We start from the raw sequence: 16,488 nt of genomic DNA on the forward strand, positions 1-16,488 counted from the left end.
GAGGAGGAGAGCGCTGCGGGGCTGGCCCAGCTCTCCCACCCGGAAACCCTCACGGCTCTGAGTCTGTGGGCCCAGGGCCACCCCCCATAGGATTCGAGGGGACGATGACTCCCAAGCAGGACCCACAGCGAACAGAGCTCAGAGGGGCCTGGGATCATTTTCAACTGGGTTAAGGGGGAACGTCAGGGAGAGGGAAGAGGATTGGGAAGGGGGTGCTCCCTGCAGGCTTCAAGGGCAGTCAAGGTCATGAGTCTATTTCCAGTTGTCTAGATGAGGCTGCTGGATCCTAGAGGGGATCCTGGCACTGAGTGGCCCCAAAACCCGTTCTGATTCTAAGATGCCAGAGTCTTGAGTCTGTGCTTCTGAGTCGGAACAAGCCTGGGTGTAGGAGAGGAGGAAGGGGAAACACCAGGATCATAATAACAACAGCAACCACCACCGCGATACTCAGGACCTAGTGCAGTGCTGGGCACACAGTCACTGCTCGGTATTGGACCGCACTGCACTGAGGCTTTATGTTCATTTCCTCAGCTAACCAGCTCAACCACTTTAGGAAGCAGGAATTAACATTATCCCCATTTTACAGATGAGGAGACAGAAGCACAGAGCTCAAGATATCTGCTCATGTTTGCGTAACTCGTAGAGTGGCAGAGCCAGGTTTTGACCACAGAGAATGGGGTCCAGAGACAATGCTCATGAAGGGGAGGTGGACACTATGCAGAAGAATCGAAAGTATGGGGTGATGGGGGATGAAACAGGGGAGAAGCATCCACAGCAGAAGGGAGGGCTCCAAAAGCCAGGCTCCTCTTGCCCCTGTGGAGGAAGGCTAGTCCCGAACCCATCTTTCTTGGTTTGTGAGGATAAACACTCTACTGATCCTGAAAAGATCTGAGAGGCCAACTAGTGTGCCCACTCTATGGTGGAAGAAACTGAGGATGGGCGAGCCACTGAGATCTGCCCCAGGTCTCATCACGACTGGGTGGCAAAGCCAGAACCAGAACTCGGGTGCACGGTCCCATGTGCTCTCTGACCCGGAGAGCTATATTTCAAAATGAATGATTTGCTTACTCTATGGTGTCATCCAACAGAATCTGGGGACACATCAAGGCTGCTGGTTTATTTATGCTGGTATATCACGATGGGTGTGTTTTGCATCAATCACCCAGGCTGCTTTCATTTTGCACTAGCTTTTGCACCATGCCATCCTCTGGCAGGTCCGGTACCCACTGCAGGTCAGCACAAGTTGCACATTCCCCTAATATGTTAATCACAATCCCTTTCTTGTCTTGTCCTTTCTTCAAATGCACCCTGGGCACTGTGCCCAATGTGGTCTCGCCAAGACTGGGTACACATCTGGAGCTGTGTGATAATCATTATGTAGCACGGCGTGGACAGTAATGAAATTATAACCCAGTTACCTGATGAAATACACAGGAGTGGAAATACTGATTGTGCTGAACAAACACAATTCCATTCCTCCCTGTTACCCAGGCTGCAGGCAGCTTTCGGCCGCCAGAACTGGCTGTCCCACTTGTTATAGCGAAAAAAAAAAAAAAAAAAAGCCAATCCATTTGCTCTAGACTGGGAGTCTGAAGGAAAACGTCCTCCGCCCCTCCCCACCGCCTGCCTGCTCCCAGCCCACCTGCCCAAGCTGTTGCTTCTTTCTTGTGAGCTCTCTTTCCTCCAACAATCAGCCCTGTGGTCTCTTTGGAGAACAATTCAGAACTGGCTGCCTCGCCAGCAGACGGTGGCCCCCAGCCCAAGCTCTTTCAAGACCCAACACTGGTCACCCTGAATCTACCAGAGAGACCACACCATCTTATCCCACTCTGTCTAACTCAGCTGTCCCTACTCCCCGATCTTTCAATACTGCCCCTTACCTCACCTCCAGCCTCAGAGACATGCCCTGAGCCTCCCTGGGGCCAGAGAGGGATGCAGAGTCCCGCATCCTTGGCCTGGGCAACTCTGCAGTGTGCTTATCCATTGCACCTGCATGCTGGACCGCATGAATGTCACACCGAAAGTGACAACATCAAGGTAGGGGGAGTGAAATCAGTGGGCATGAGACGCCTGGAGCCTAGCAAGAGAGACGAGAGACACTTAGCTAGCAGAGTACCAGAGAGAGCCAGCACTGCCAGGGACCTCAGACAACCTCCAGTCCAACCTTCTGGTAGATGAGGAAGCAGTGCGGAGAGGACGACTAACTTGTCTAAAACACACAGTTACCGACGGGCAAGACTAGAAGCCAGCTCTCTGCCCCTCGAAGAGCTCTTTCCACCCATCTCTGCTGCTGGTCTTCAGAAGTGGGCGTGTCTACACACACTCCTGACCGTGCACACCTGAGCCTGTTCCCACCAATCTTCACCCAAACCCCTAAGTCCCAATGACCAAGTCTGCAGGTACAAGGGAAAGTGTTGCCCGCAGAGAAATCTGAGCGTGGCTCGAGATACCAGACAGACGCAGATTAAGTAGTTAGAGCCCAAAGAGGCAAATCGCAGTCCCTGAGATAGAGTGTTTCTCAGCTATTTATCCATCTCAGCACACCTGAGGGCTACAACCCACCCCCATTAGCCGCAGTGGCTTTCTGGCTGGGATTCAGCCAGAACATCTGAATCTCAGGGAGCGGGTCATAAAGTTTCTCCTCTCTGCCCGTGAGATTCCTCACACATCCCCTGACTGTGGTTGGGGCGGGGGCCCCACTGCGAATCACCGCACTACAGTGGAAGGCGCAGACCTCCATTTCCCCAGAGTTTGTGGTGGGAGGGGAACGCAAGGCAAGGGAGCAGGTGATGCTTTTCAGAGAGGCTGGGGCTTTAAACCCACTGGGGTTTGGGCGGCGTGGAGAAAACCAAAGGAGAGGATGAAAGAGTGCAGGCGAGGGAGAAGAGGTGGTGGTCCTGACATTTCCTCTCACCCTGGCATATGCTGTAGTGTGAGATCCACAATATTCTCACTAAACGACTTGAGACAGAAGTCTGGGAGCAAGGAGACCCCCTGCTAGGCAGCAGCCAGACGGGCCCCTGGGGACCTGGAGAGCAGCCCTGCTGCATCCTTGCTGGGTTTGACGGAATGGGACCTGAACCCCAGAAACTGCTGTCAGTGGTCAGGCTTCCAGTCCACAATCTGGGAGCAGGTTGGAGGAGGGTGTCTCATCCTGTCCCTCAGGCTTCAGTCCCATTTCCTCTGCGTCCCTGGAAACCTCACCATGGTTTATGAGTGCTGGAGAAAACAGCTTTCAGAGCCACTGCCTGCCAGACCTTGGAGCCAACACAATCTGAGCAAACAGGTTGAGAAGTGGGAGCTGCTAGCCTGAGACCAAGAAACAGGGGGGGAGGTGAGAGGTGGTCTATGCGTGCTCACCTCGACCTTCATTGTGGGTACAAAGTAAGGATAATAATAAACCTTACTCCTAGGAGTGCAATGGATTTTAAACAAGATGCTAGTCGTAAAGCGTATGCACATGAAGACACAGGCTACAGAAATATTTTGTCCAAAAGTCCTGTAGCTCGTAGGTGGCATTGCTGGGATTTGAACCTAGGACTCCATAACTTGAGACACGGAGCTCTGAACAATGATGCCCTCCACCCTGTTTGCGGGTACCTTGTACTATGGCAGTCAGTCCTCCACTAGACTGTGAGCACCTTGAGGGAAAGGACCATGTCCTTGCCCCAGACCCAGCATCTAAGAGCATCTCAGGGGGCATCACTCAAGGCAGCTATTGATGGTAATGCTTCAATTCAAGGCCTGGGAGACTGTACTCAGATTCTGGCCAGGGGCTTTCATCAGTGTGTAAATGTCAATGCAGCTACTCTGCCCCTCTGGGTTCTGGGTTGTCAAGAGGGTGAGCCATTCCAGACAGGATGGGAGAAATCCTCCAGGAAGGGAGTCAGGCATCCATGGCAATGGAGGGGATGCCAAGAGGCAGATGGTAGGAGGGAAAATTCACTATACTTCTGGAACATTTCGATAGCCAAGACTGTGTTCTCAGGAGTAAATATGCTGAAAAAGAGGCTGCCAACTTTCCCCAGGCCCCAGAAGGTGCCAGGACCCCTGACACCCACTCTAAGAAGGAGCTGAGCATGGAGATGGCTGCTAACTCCCTGTTCGGGCTGCATGTATGTCTGAGATGCTTAATCAGAAGGTGTGATGTCTCCCTGGACAATTCCATTGAGATGTTAAGGGAACCAGCCAAGACTGGGACACCCACTTCTGCTGACTCACATGGGGATGTGTCAGGAAAATCTGAGAGGTTTCCCCAGCAGCCTTGAGGTCCTGGGCAAGAAATGAGGACTTGGGGTGGAGGCAACATTTTCATGTTCTCTTCCAGGTGAATAAGAAGCCTTTGACTACAAAGTCAATATGGTGTATTATCACAGTTAAGAACAGTTAACGAAAACTTAGGGTGCATTAAAAGAAACAGGACATCAAGAGACCCTGAATAGCCAAAAGAATCCTAAAAAGGAGGAACAAAGTTGGAGGTCTCACACATCCTGATTTCAAAACTCCTACAAAGCTACAGCAATCAAAACAGTGTGGTACTGGCTGAGGACAGACGTTTAGACCAATGGAACAGAGCAGAGACCCCAGAAATAAACCCTCATGTATGTGGTCAAATGATTTTCAACAAGAGTGCCAAGACCATTCAATGGGGAAAGGACAGTCTTTGCAACAAATAGTGCTGAGAAAACTGGATATCCACGTGCAAAAGAAGGAAATTGGACCCTTACCTTACATAATATACAAAAATTAATTCAAAATGGATGAACAACCTAAACATAAGAGCTAAAGCTGTAACACTCTTAGAAGAAAACACGGGACAAAATCTTCATGATGTTGGATTTGGCAATGACTTCTTGGATATGACACCAAAAGCACAGGCAACAAAAGAAAAAAATAGATAAATCAGACTTCATGTAAATTAAAAATTTGTGTGCATCAACAAACATCATCAACAGAGTGAAAAAGCAACCCATGGAATGAGAGGAAATATTTGTAAATCATATATCTAATAAAGAGTTAATATCCAGAAATATATTCTGGATAGACTCCTACAACTTAGCAACAAGAAAACAAGCAAGCTGATTAAAAAATGGGCGAAAGGACTTGAATGCACATTTCTCCAAAAAGATATACAAATAAGTGCATGAATAGATGCTCATCATCACTTATCACTAGGGAAATGCAATTCAAAACCACAATAAGATACCACCTGACAACCATTAGGATGGTTATTACCAAAAACAAACCAATAAAAAAACAGAAAACAAGTATTGGTGAAGATGTGGAGAAATTGGAACCCTTGTCCATTGCTGGTGGGGATGCAAAATGGTGAAACTGCCGTGGAAAAGAGTATGGCGGTTCCTCAAAAAATTAAACATAGAATTACCATACGATCCAGAAATTCCACTTCTGAGTACGTACCCAAGAGAGATGAAAGCAGGAACTCAAACAGGTATCTGTACACCAACGTTCATAGCAGCATTATTCACAATAGTCAAAAAGTGGAAACAACGTAAATATTCATTGACAGATGAATGGATAAATAAAATATAGTATATACATACAGTGGAATATTATTCAGCCTCACAAAGAAATGAAATTCCAACACGTGCTACAATACAGATGAACCTTGAAGACATTATGCTAAGTGAAACAAGCCAATGACAAAAGGACAAATATTGCACGATTCCACTTCTATGAGGTTCCTAAGTAGTCACATTCAAAGAGACAGAACACAGAATAGAGGTTACCAGGGGCTGGGGGCTGGGAATATGAAGTCAGTGTTTACTGGGCACAGAGTTTCAGTCCGCGAAGATGAAAAAGTTCTAGAGGTGGATGGTGGTGATGGTTTCACAACAATGTGAATTTACTTAATACCATTGAATTGTACGCTTAAAAATAGTTAAGGAGGTAAGCGTTATGTGTATTCTACCACAATAGTAACAATTTTTAAAAAGAAGCAGGATGATGGAGTCAGGGAGGCCCCCTGCACTCAGTTCTGAGGAGCCCCCATCTGGAGCACAGGGTTCTCGCGTAGGAGGCACATTCTTGAGGGGCACTGACAAACCAGGCTTCTCAGGAGGCAAGCTGGAAATGCACCACAGGAGGAGAGACCGAAGAACCTGGGGTGCGATCTTGAGGAGAGAGGCTGTATTCACACAGCTGCAGGGCTGACACGAAAACATACACTGTGTCGTGTCGGGAGATCTGGAACAGACAAGCGGAAATCTCGGGGAGACCACGTGGGGTTTAATTTCAGGTAGATCTTTCTGACAACCAGGGCTGCTTGGCAGTGGAATGGGTTGCTCTGGGAGAGGGGGAACTGTCCACCACTCAAGAAAGGCTGGATTCAAACCCAGACCAGAGAAGCAAGTGGTGGAGATGCTGTGGAAAGGATTCCTGTGACAGTGGGAGATTGGTCCAACTGACCTCCATGACCCCTAGCCGTGAGCCCTCATTCTAGTCCAACTCCATCAGTGCTTGGCTGTCTGGTCTTGGATGAGTCACCACCTCCAGGATCTCAGTTTACTCATCCGAGTAATTAACACCGGCGTGTCCTCCCTCACCTCCCCACCCCCAGGGGTGTGGTAAGGAAGAAGTGAAATGAAGACTCCTGAAGGAGAAAGCCCAGATATCTTACCAGCCCTCCTCCCTCCTGGCCTCTGCTTTCCCTTCCTCTCAGATCAGGGCTGGGAGTGTTTCCCAGGGTGCAGTTTGCCCACCACTGAGGGCATGTAGGATGCTGGTGGTGATGCACGAGGGTTAGCTAATGTTGTGTATTTATTTTCATATGTGCTAATGTATACCTGATATTTAAAGCAAAGGATAACAGGTTTTTTATGGTGGTGATATCAACTTTCATTTAAAAATAAACCTACACGTTAATATAGGTTGTAAAAAGTGAGTTAAAGTGGAATAAGTAAATAACAAGGGAAGCGGCATTTGAATAAAGCGAAAATCTCGAAGGTGGAATGTGAGCGGCTGGCTCTGGGAACCCCTGGATGGACTGAGGGGACACAGCAACCTGGCTCCCCGGGCCCAGCACAGATCCCCAAGGCCTGGGGATGAGACGCAGAGAAAACCAAAGGGCAAAGCCTTTTAGGTTGGTCCTGCTGCCTGGTTTCCTCAAGGTGTCAGAAGCAGAGATTTCATCAACCAATTGAGAACAACTAAGAAATTGAAGCTGGTTCTAGGATCCTCCATCCACACCGCTGTGAGCTGGTCCACTTCTACCTCCTTCTTTTGGGACCTCCTGTCTCTGTTTTTCCTCCTGCCTACCTTCTCCCCCGTGGTCTCCATGAAGCCAGAGGGTGGCCCTGACCAGGCCATTCACCCCAAGGTATTAGGAATATGTTGGGTACCTCCCCAAAAAGTACATTTAAAGAGAGGCCTAGTGAGGAAAAGTAACCTCCGTGGCCAATGTCAGGCACTGTGCCGCACAGCGAGGGGGCTGTTCCTGTCTGGAACAGCAGTGCTAGCGCTCCGCAGCTCACCTTTGGCACCAAGGAGGGCAAGCTGCCCTCATGCCTGTGTCTTCAAGCATGATATGTGAGATCCCCTGAGGAGGAATGATCTAGAAACCTGATCAAGGTCCAGTCCCCTCCATACCCACAGCTATCTGCTGATCACTTTGGTCAAAGGGTCACTCGGTCAGCCTAGGGCACCTACCTTCCCCGAGGAGGAGGAAGGAAAGAAGGTTCCAGGTGATTATCAGCCAGAACCTGGGGAGATGGCCCTTGGTTGTGGGGAGAGGGCAACAAGGTGAGGGGTGGGATATATGCTGCAAATGTCCCCTTTCTTTCCTCTTCCCTCCTTCTATAATCGCCCACATGCTGAATTTTGAAATATTTTCGCCTGTCAAACTGCATGGATGAAAAAATAATCATCTTCCCCATTTTAATCATCAAAGGCCCCCTGTAGCAAACAAGCACCCAGTTGATAGAATTCCAGGTGAAAAGCAAATAAACGTAACCTTTTGTTTATGAAAGCAGTCCCTCGAATATTTAAAAATCATGTTTTTCATTCCTTCTTCCAGAATGCAGCCTGGAAATAGTAAAAACCCAGCTCCCTCCAGCCCATAAAAGGACGGAGGGCCCAGTAGCTTGACTCAGAGACTTTAAGAGGCAAGAAAACACTACCCCAGATGATTCTTGTGATAAGTTGGAGAACCACTGAGTTACATCAATTCTTTCTCAATGGTGACTCTTTAGACGCTCTTCTCCTAACAGTGGAACCCTGGGTTTTCATGTGACCGAAGCATAAGGCAGGACAAGGAGCTGAAAAGCAGGAAAAGGGGAGACTAAGAGAACAAAAGAGGAAGATCAAATCAAAAAGACAGGCGCTGGGCATGAGCAGACAATACACACACACGTACACACATACACACAGACCACACACACATACACACATACAACACGAATGGTCAATAAACATATGAAAAATATTCAACCACACCAGTAACCAAAGAGAGAACATTGAAAAGCCCCCTTTCCTATCGAATTGAAAAATTGAACACTACTACCAAGCATTAGCAAGGCTGAGGGACATGAGTGCTCTTGCACAGCTGGTGGGACTGCGCGCAGGTGGAGACTTTGTAGGGCAACTTGGAAATGCCCATCAAAAGCTTTAACCAGGCGTGTTGTTTATAATAGTATTATTTACAGTAAAAAATTTTAGAGGAGGAACACAATATAAATGTCCAACAATAGGGGATTCAGTGACTAGATGGTGGTACTCCCTACTCCAGAACACTACACAGCTGTTACAAGCAGGGATGTTAAGGGAGGTTTAATGGCATAGAAATAAACATGCTCTAAAACAGGGGATGCTCCACCAGCCCATCCTTTCAAACTATATATGGGTAGAAAAGACTAGAAATGAAGGCACAAAAATGCCACCAGTGATGTTTTTCCAGGTGATGGAATTACAGATGTTCTTTTTTTATGTTTGCTCATCTCTATTTTCTGAATTTTCTGCAATGATCAAATTTGGCTTTTGTAGTCAGAGAAAAGATCAATAACATATCTTTTGAGAAAAGAATTAATGAAGTTGCAAGTTACTGCAATGAGGATCCCAGAGGTATGGGGCAAGTGTTCAAGGTTGGCTGGGAGGGGGGAGATCAGAGATACAGAGAAGTTGAGAGCCAAAGCTGATTGGAAGAGAGGCTTTGTTTATTTCTGCCCAGCTGGTTGCAAGAGAGGGTGGAAGGTGTACCACAAGGTACATGCTGGAAGGGAGTGCATCAGCCCTCTGCTGTTCTACTGAGGCACTGTGGGAAAGTCACTTCTCTCCTGGCTGCCACATTCCCCTCCCCTCGATGGCCCATGACTCTGTGCAATCAGGGTATTATGATGCTGGTACCCACAAGGGATGTCCACCTTTTTCGCATGATAAATATGTTCAATGATGGGGTGAGGTGAGGTCAGGACTTTAGGGGACAAAGATGAGATAAAACCAGACATGGGATACAGTGTGTGTTTTTACATGCTTTGTTCCCCTGCCTCCTGTAAAGAAATAAATGACTGAATTTAAGGCTTTGGGCCAGAGATATACTTGAAATAAGTTGTGTCACTCCTCGTAAAACAAGGAGGCCTTGAAGGCAGCGTGCTGGAACTCTGGAAGATGCAGATTCAGATTCCCTCCACCAAGCCCTGACAGGAACTCACCTTCTTGGGCATCAGGAGGAAAACAAGGGAACAGGAAGACAGGGAAAGCTGCCTTTGAACTCAGAGGGGACTCTCCATAGACACTCATCGACAAGAGTAGTTGAAAACAGAGAACATGCTCAGGCTGCTCCCGTCCCTCCATCACGCCTCCAGGTCCTCTCGCCTTTCCCACTCCCTTCAGTCCCCAGAGTACACGAGCTTGCTCTTGAGAAGGCCACGCGGAAGGGATGGGGCCTCACCGGGACCCTAGCCAATAGAAAGACCCTGGAGGGTGGCAAGGGAGATGGGACTGCCCAGAGCAAGACAGAGGCCTGGCGAGCCCAACCCAGGCAGGGAGGGATGGCGGACAGGCCAAGCACGGCACTGACCTCTGGGCACATCCATGGGGTTGAAGCTGGCCAGCAGGTCCCGGCACCACTGGCGGTCACCTTCCACCTTGCTCAGCCAGTTGTTGCAGTTGAAGTAGTAACGGAGGTGAGGCCGCTTCATGTCGGTCACAATGACACGGTCCAGGTACCAGCTGGCGTTCAAGCCTGTGTTGTCATGCTCGATCCTGGGGCGAAGCAGACACCCACCCTATCATGGGCAGAACTGAGACAGCGCCCCTTCCATGCTGAAATACCCAAAGGTCTACTCCAAAGAGAGGTTCAGTCATTTGTTGTTGTTGCTACTTTACCTCTCAAACCTCAGTTTCCTCATCTGTGAAATGGGGATTCCTTGCAAGGTGGATGTGCTTTTTAATGAATGTTACATTGACACACTGCCTGCAAGGAACTCTTGCCTTCCATAGACAATCCAGGATCACCAAGGCTTGCAATGGGACCATCTTGAACTTCCCCTTTCTCTCTGACTCCCAGATACTCTCCTTAGTCCAGGAGACTAAGGATCCACCCAGAGGATCCCTCATGACCATCCAGACAGGTGCTGTCCCCTAGAAATATCACAGGACCTACATATGCAAGCCACATATGTAGTTTTATATTTTCTAGTAACCACATTGAAAAAGAAACAAAGAAACAGGTGAAATTAATTTTGACAATATATTCCGTTTAGTCCATTTATCATCAACATATAACCATGTAAAAATTTATTAATAAGCTATTTTACATTCTTTATCTTGTACTAAGTTTTCAAAAATCTGGTGTGTTTTTGTATGCACAGCACATCTTGATTTGGACCAGCCACAATTCAAGTACTCAACAGCCATGTGTGGCCACGGGCTACTGTATTTAGCAGCATAGACTCAGACTCTTCAAAATCTGGCCCCCAATATCTTCTCCCACTTCCTATAGTCCTCTTCACCCTTGGCCATCCCAGTTTCCTCTCTGGGGTCTAGTTTCCTGCCCAGAACTTGACCCCTGGATGACCTCACTTTGAGCCAAGCATCTCCTCCCTGTCCCATCACAGTGGGCCTTATTCTTGCCGGCTTTAAAGGACAAGCCCAGCTCAAGACAGACGGATGACATACATGATGTACACATGGATGCCTGCCAGGCATAGAGCCTGGCACATAGTAGGACCTCAGCTTAGTGGTTGCCTTTGCCCACACACTGACACCGTCTTCCTACTCTCCCCTGTAAGAGGTCCCATACAACCCCTCCCTTGGATAGGGGCAAGATTCTCACCTGATTTTGTAGATGAGGCCCACGTTGTTGGTTCTCAACCGGAACACATCGACGTTGGCTTTCTCAAAGGCAGATTCACTCCTGCAATGATGGTGTGCACAGTTAGCACAGATCAGTGCGTGGCTCACAGGCCCAGGAGGAGAGCCAAGGCTGGCATCCCCCTTCTTCCTCCACCGTCCCATCCAGAAAGTGCTCCCGGCAACCCATCCCATTCTGAGATTCCTTTCTGACATGGTTTGGAGAGGTGGCGGGCAAGGATGGTTAGTATTCGTTCCTTGTTTTCACACCCAGGTTCTCACGCCATCCTTGCCGTGTGCCAATATTAGCCCCATTTTACAAACAAGTAAACTGCTAGTTGGTAGCAGAGCTGGGACCAGAACCTGACTCTCCAAAGTCGAGCTCCAATGCTCTCTGGTTGCTCTAAGTGGGGACGGTGGAGGAGGAAGAGAGGCATGATGAATGCCACAGTGCTCTCAGGTCTGCAGGCCTCCTGGCCTTCCTCCTTGCTTGCCTGGCTCTTGCTGGGGAGAGTTGTGATGGCAGCCCCAAGTAGATGCAGACCTTGGGGAGTGGTCCATGGTCCTGCCATTCCAACAAGAGAGGAAGTGCTCAACCCAAACCAGCAACCAGGGAAGTGGGTGCAGTGAGGGAATGCATATCTGCCATCTTGCAGGCGGTGTGAACAGAAGCAAGTACACCTGAGATGTTCCAAAATGAGGTGCCCAGGTGAGTCCAGACTCGGAAGTATCCTAGATTCAATCAGCTTACACGCAGAAGAGCTGGAGCAGCCTCGCCACGGAGTCCTCTGGGAGTGGAAGCCTGAATCCTACATGGTCATCTGCTCTGTCCTCTGTGTGGGCCAGGACCCCCATCATTCAAGCCGAGGCCAGCCCACAGCTCTTCCTGCCCCCACAGTGAAGCCCCTGGGGCCCTGAGAGCTGTAGACATCCTCTGGTGCTCCCAGCTGCAGCTCTCAGCACTGGCACACAGCCCACAGGAAAAGAAAAGCACAGAAGACATATGCCTATTTATTGGCCACCCGTGTGTTTCAAAATAAAGGGGGAGGTGAAGGCCTTTTCCCCAAGGCAACAAGGCTCGGACTCTGTCAGTAACAGAAAGCTTTTAAGGTTCTACAGACCCAGAGGCTGTGATTCTGCCAACAGACTCACTTCGGCCAACAGTCTCCCCCGGGGAGAAGTTTCCTTAAGGTGGGCACACCAGGAGCCGTGGGGCCTACGGCCCTCCTAAAGTAGTGCAGAGCTCACGAAATCAGGTGGAAATGTACACTGAGGCAGACTTGTCGGGAAACAGAGGCCCCAAAGGTGAAGTCTGGGCACAGAGGGTGAGGAGGAGAGAGTGGTGGGGCTGTCTGGGTGTTGCTGGAGTGAAGGGGCCGACTCCCGGCTTGCTGCATGTACTGAGGCCCAGGTGGTCTCAGCCCCTGGAGGAAGGGAGGGACTGAGGCAATGCATGGTACCCAGAGTCTCTACTCCACCATTGGCTTTATTTAATATTTACACAAATTTAAACATTGAAAGGTTTCACTTTGGAAGAATTCAGAATTCTAGTCTTTTAAAGAAAGAAAAAGAAAAAAATGGGGGATCGTCTGTGGTCCATCCAGACAATAGAATACTATTCAGCAACAAAAAAGAAGCGAGGTCCCAAGCCATGAAAAGACATGGAGGAATCTTAGATACATATTGCTGAGTGAAAGAAGCCCATCTGAAAAGGCTACACACTGTGTGATTCCTCCTATAGGACATCTGGAAAAGGGAAAACGATGGAGACAGTAAAAAGATCAGTGGTTGCCAGGAGTTGCAGGAAGAGGACTGAAGAAGCAGAGCACGGGGGATTTTTAGGGCAGTGAAACTACTCTGTATGATACTGTAATGATGGATTCATGTCATTAGACATTTGTCCAAACCCATAGAATGAACAACACCAAGAGTGAAGCCTAATGTAAACTCTGGACTTTAGTTAATGATATCAATATTGAGTCAACAATTGTAACTAATGTGTCACACTCATAAAAGATGTTAACAATAGAGGGGGTAACATGAGAATGTGGTCTCTTGGCTCTTGAAAAAAAGCAAGGAAAATGAGAAGTCTTCTCTATGAAAAAGCAGTAAATCCTCCCTCTTGGGAAAATAAACTTACCAGGCTCAGCATTTAAAGGGAAATGAAACCAAGCTAGCCATCAGGGGGGTCTGGCTGATGTCAGAACCTCACCTCCAAAGGTGAATAACAACACATTTTCTTTTTTAGAGTCAAAGCACTTGTTAAATGACTTGGAAAACATATGAATATTGATCCTGTGCATCAGGACTGTGTGAGTAGGAAAGAAGGAAATGAATATGAGGTATTTTTTGTTTCAATATGTGAGACAAGAAATTTGATTTTTAGAATAAATAGCTAAGAGTCTCTACATCAAATAAATACCCAATGAAACAGTTGCCCTGGGAAGCTATGTGGTAGAATATTATGCAAACATTAAAAATCCTGATGTAAAAGAAGATTCAATGAAATAGAAACAGGTTTATGATATAGGCTCAAAAGAAAAGCCTGGTTAAAAATAGAAGGTACGAACGGAACCGCCAATACAAACAGGATACCTGCTTCATTTGAAAACAACAAAGAGAGGGAGGATTCATACAAAAACTTCGTGTCTACATGGTAACACTAATATGAAGTCTTGGTTGTTTATTTTTGTCCATATATATATTTTTTAATTTTCTGAAGAGCATACATCTTGTTTTTGTAATTATGTAAAAAACCACAGTTCCCGGTTTCAGTAGCGCCCACCACACCCAGCCGGCAGCTGCCTGTGGAGAATTCCTTGGAAGGAGTTTGAGGATTGCTGGCTTCATCTGCTGAGGGTGCATGGAATTTGGGAAACAGCCAAGGCTGATGAGTAGGGGATGAGGAGAGGGATCTGGAAGGAAAGCAGCTGGCTTTCCGGGTGCCTCTGACGAGAGGTCCAGAGAGAAGCTCCGACAGCTGCATTCAGTCAGGGCAGCTCGTGCCTTCAGAAAGGCCGCGAGCACGTGAGCAGGTGGGATGTGGACTCGTCCGTTCCAGTGTGTATGTTAAATAGGCGAGCACGGTGCTTTACAGCCACTCAGAGAACAAATTTTAAAAAGCGAGATGGAGGAAGGGAAACCAAAAGAATGGGCAGAGTGAGCTCTCCGCACTGTCTCAGGACCACACTGGGGCATTCCAGGGCTTTCCAGACTATGAAGCAATCGTCCAAGGCATTTACAAGGCGGAGACCAACATCTTCTTGGCAATAAGAAAAAGGCCTTCTGCATGGCAGGAGTCTCTCTCTTCAGAGGAGGGAGAGGAAAGGACTTCAGGGACAGGCCTGGACCGACTCCCTTCACTCAGGGAGGGGCCAGGATAAACCCAAACAAGCCCCAACCCCAACCCCAGCCCACTCGGGCTCAGATTCCCAAATCCCCACTTCTGCTAAGTCAGGATGCAAAGGCCTGTGGGTTCCAGAAAGCTGACTGGGGCTGGGGTGGAAAGAGCAAAGGACTGCGGGTCCCTGGTCAGAAGAAACAGTAAAACACAGGTGTCTTCACATTTCCGTACGGGAGACTGAGGCTTCACCGTGGCTCCTGGTCCATCCGCAAATCAAGGCTAATGCCTGTGCCTGTGCCTGCTGTGCAGCAGGGACCCCACCCTACCCAGAGCATCTACAGGCCGCATAGGGCATTTTAGCCACCCACCGGACAGAGCCAGCAGGCTAAAATGCTAGGCATTCTCTGACACTCTCAGGTGGTTAACTCTCAGCAGGAGAACCGTGTTGCAGAAGATACATGAGACCCCATCCTTTTGCCATATTCTGAACACGTGACCCTGTGTTGAGGGTGGTCCTGGCTAACGGAGGGGAACCCAGACATGAGGGCTTCCTCTGGGAGCCAGAGGTGTTGGCACTAAGTGGTGTGGGGGTTGGGGTGGAGGCCAGCTAATGGGGAGTCCAGGTGAAGGTGTCACACTCTTTGCTGCCTAAGAGAGAGTCCAGTGTGCACGGAGGAACTGAGACATCAGACAGTGAAGATGAGAATGAGCAGCATTTTCATATCAGGCACCAAAGTTCTCCTTGCAGCAGAAATTATTTTGCACTGGAAAAAATATCCTGATAAGCCATATGGGAGCAGAAGGTGACGTTCTGGAGCAGAGGAGAAAAAGCACAAGAAAGAACAGGAATTGAGGGAAGAAAGATAAAAGAGGCTGTGGGAGAAGCAAGAGAGAAAGGAGGGTGAGAGACAGAGCCAGAGGCTGCGGAGAAAGGGGTCAGGGAGAAAGTCCAAGAAAGCTGGAGGCTTAATGTTAAGACTAGGGGCCTATCTCATATTCCGTTTGAAGCTGTTGGCATTGCTGCGATGTGAACTCTCTCTGGTGCCCTGAGCTATTAGTGAAGGATGATAGACACAAAAATGCCTTGGAGCATGTGCGTGTGTAAGGCAAAGAAAAGGAGCTCAGTTCCAGTGGACACATGGGTTTGGGTTTGGGGTGACAGGGTGTGGTGAGGAGGGAGCAGCAGCAGATAGGGAGATGAGAGATTTCGAGACCAGTGGGCATTCCAAGCCAGACCCCAGGGACCAGCGTGGGTGAGGGCTGGGCTGGGTTAACGGCATCTAAATCTCACAGAGCTCAGTGACCTCTGCCGCTATCTGCATCTGGGTTACAGGAGCAACCTGGAATTCCTCGGAGAGCAATGCTCCCCTCCCAGACCCGAGGTCTCCATCTTGAACTGAAAGCATCTTAGATGGCGAGGATTGTGTCTACGCAATTCTCTTTGTAGACATTTTCTCAAGTATTGCAGCAGCCAGACTCTGGTCTCCTCCTTCCCATTTATCTGCTCACCGTGGTCAGATTCATCTTTCTTGGCTGCATAGTAAGTGGACGCTCCGTTGATCAGCTTTCAAGCAAGGCCTTCTACAGTCTGGTCCTCCCCTGCCTTTCAGGCCCCATAGGCCTGTGGTGCCCCTTGCTGCCTCTGTACTTTTGCACGCTAACCCCCTTGGTCTCAAGTACCCTCTTTCTTCCCCCTCTTTCTTCCCCTTTCTTATCTGAGTCCTTTTCACCACTTGAGGCCCAGATTACATGTCCTCTCCTGCACAGTCATGCTCTAGCCACACTGATACCACATCATTTACTGAGCTCTGACTATTTGCAAATGACTGGGAATGATG

General features: G+C 48.6%; 1 protein-coding gene across 2 annotated transcripts in view; it reads right to left on the bottom strand.

Moving 5' to 3' along the window:
- LOXHD1 (lipoxygenase homology PLAT domains 1) overlaps positions 1-16,488 on the bottom strand; it is a 168,601-nt gene that overhangs the window by 143,423 nt on the left and 8,690 nt on the right. For both annotated transcript variants that reach the window (XM_070275638.1, XM_070275637.1), the window contains exons 3-4: positions 11,291-11,371; positions 10,034-10,218 (exon numbers count right to left, since the gene is read on the bottom strand). In XM_070275638.1, coding sequence (XP_070131739.1) covers positions 10,034-10,218; positions 11,291-11,371 — 266 coding nt within the window. The remainder of the gene's footprint in view (positions 1-10,033; positions 10,219-11,290; positions 11,372-16,488) is intronic.

This window comes from Equus caballus, chromosome 8 (assembly GCF_041296265.1).
Source record: "Equus caballus isolate H_3958 breed thoroughbred chromosome 8, TB-T2T, whole genome shotgun sequence".
Lineage (NCBI taxonomy): Eukaryota > Metazoa > Chordata > Mammalia > Perissodactyla > Equidae > Equus > Equus caballus.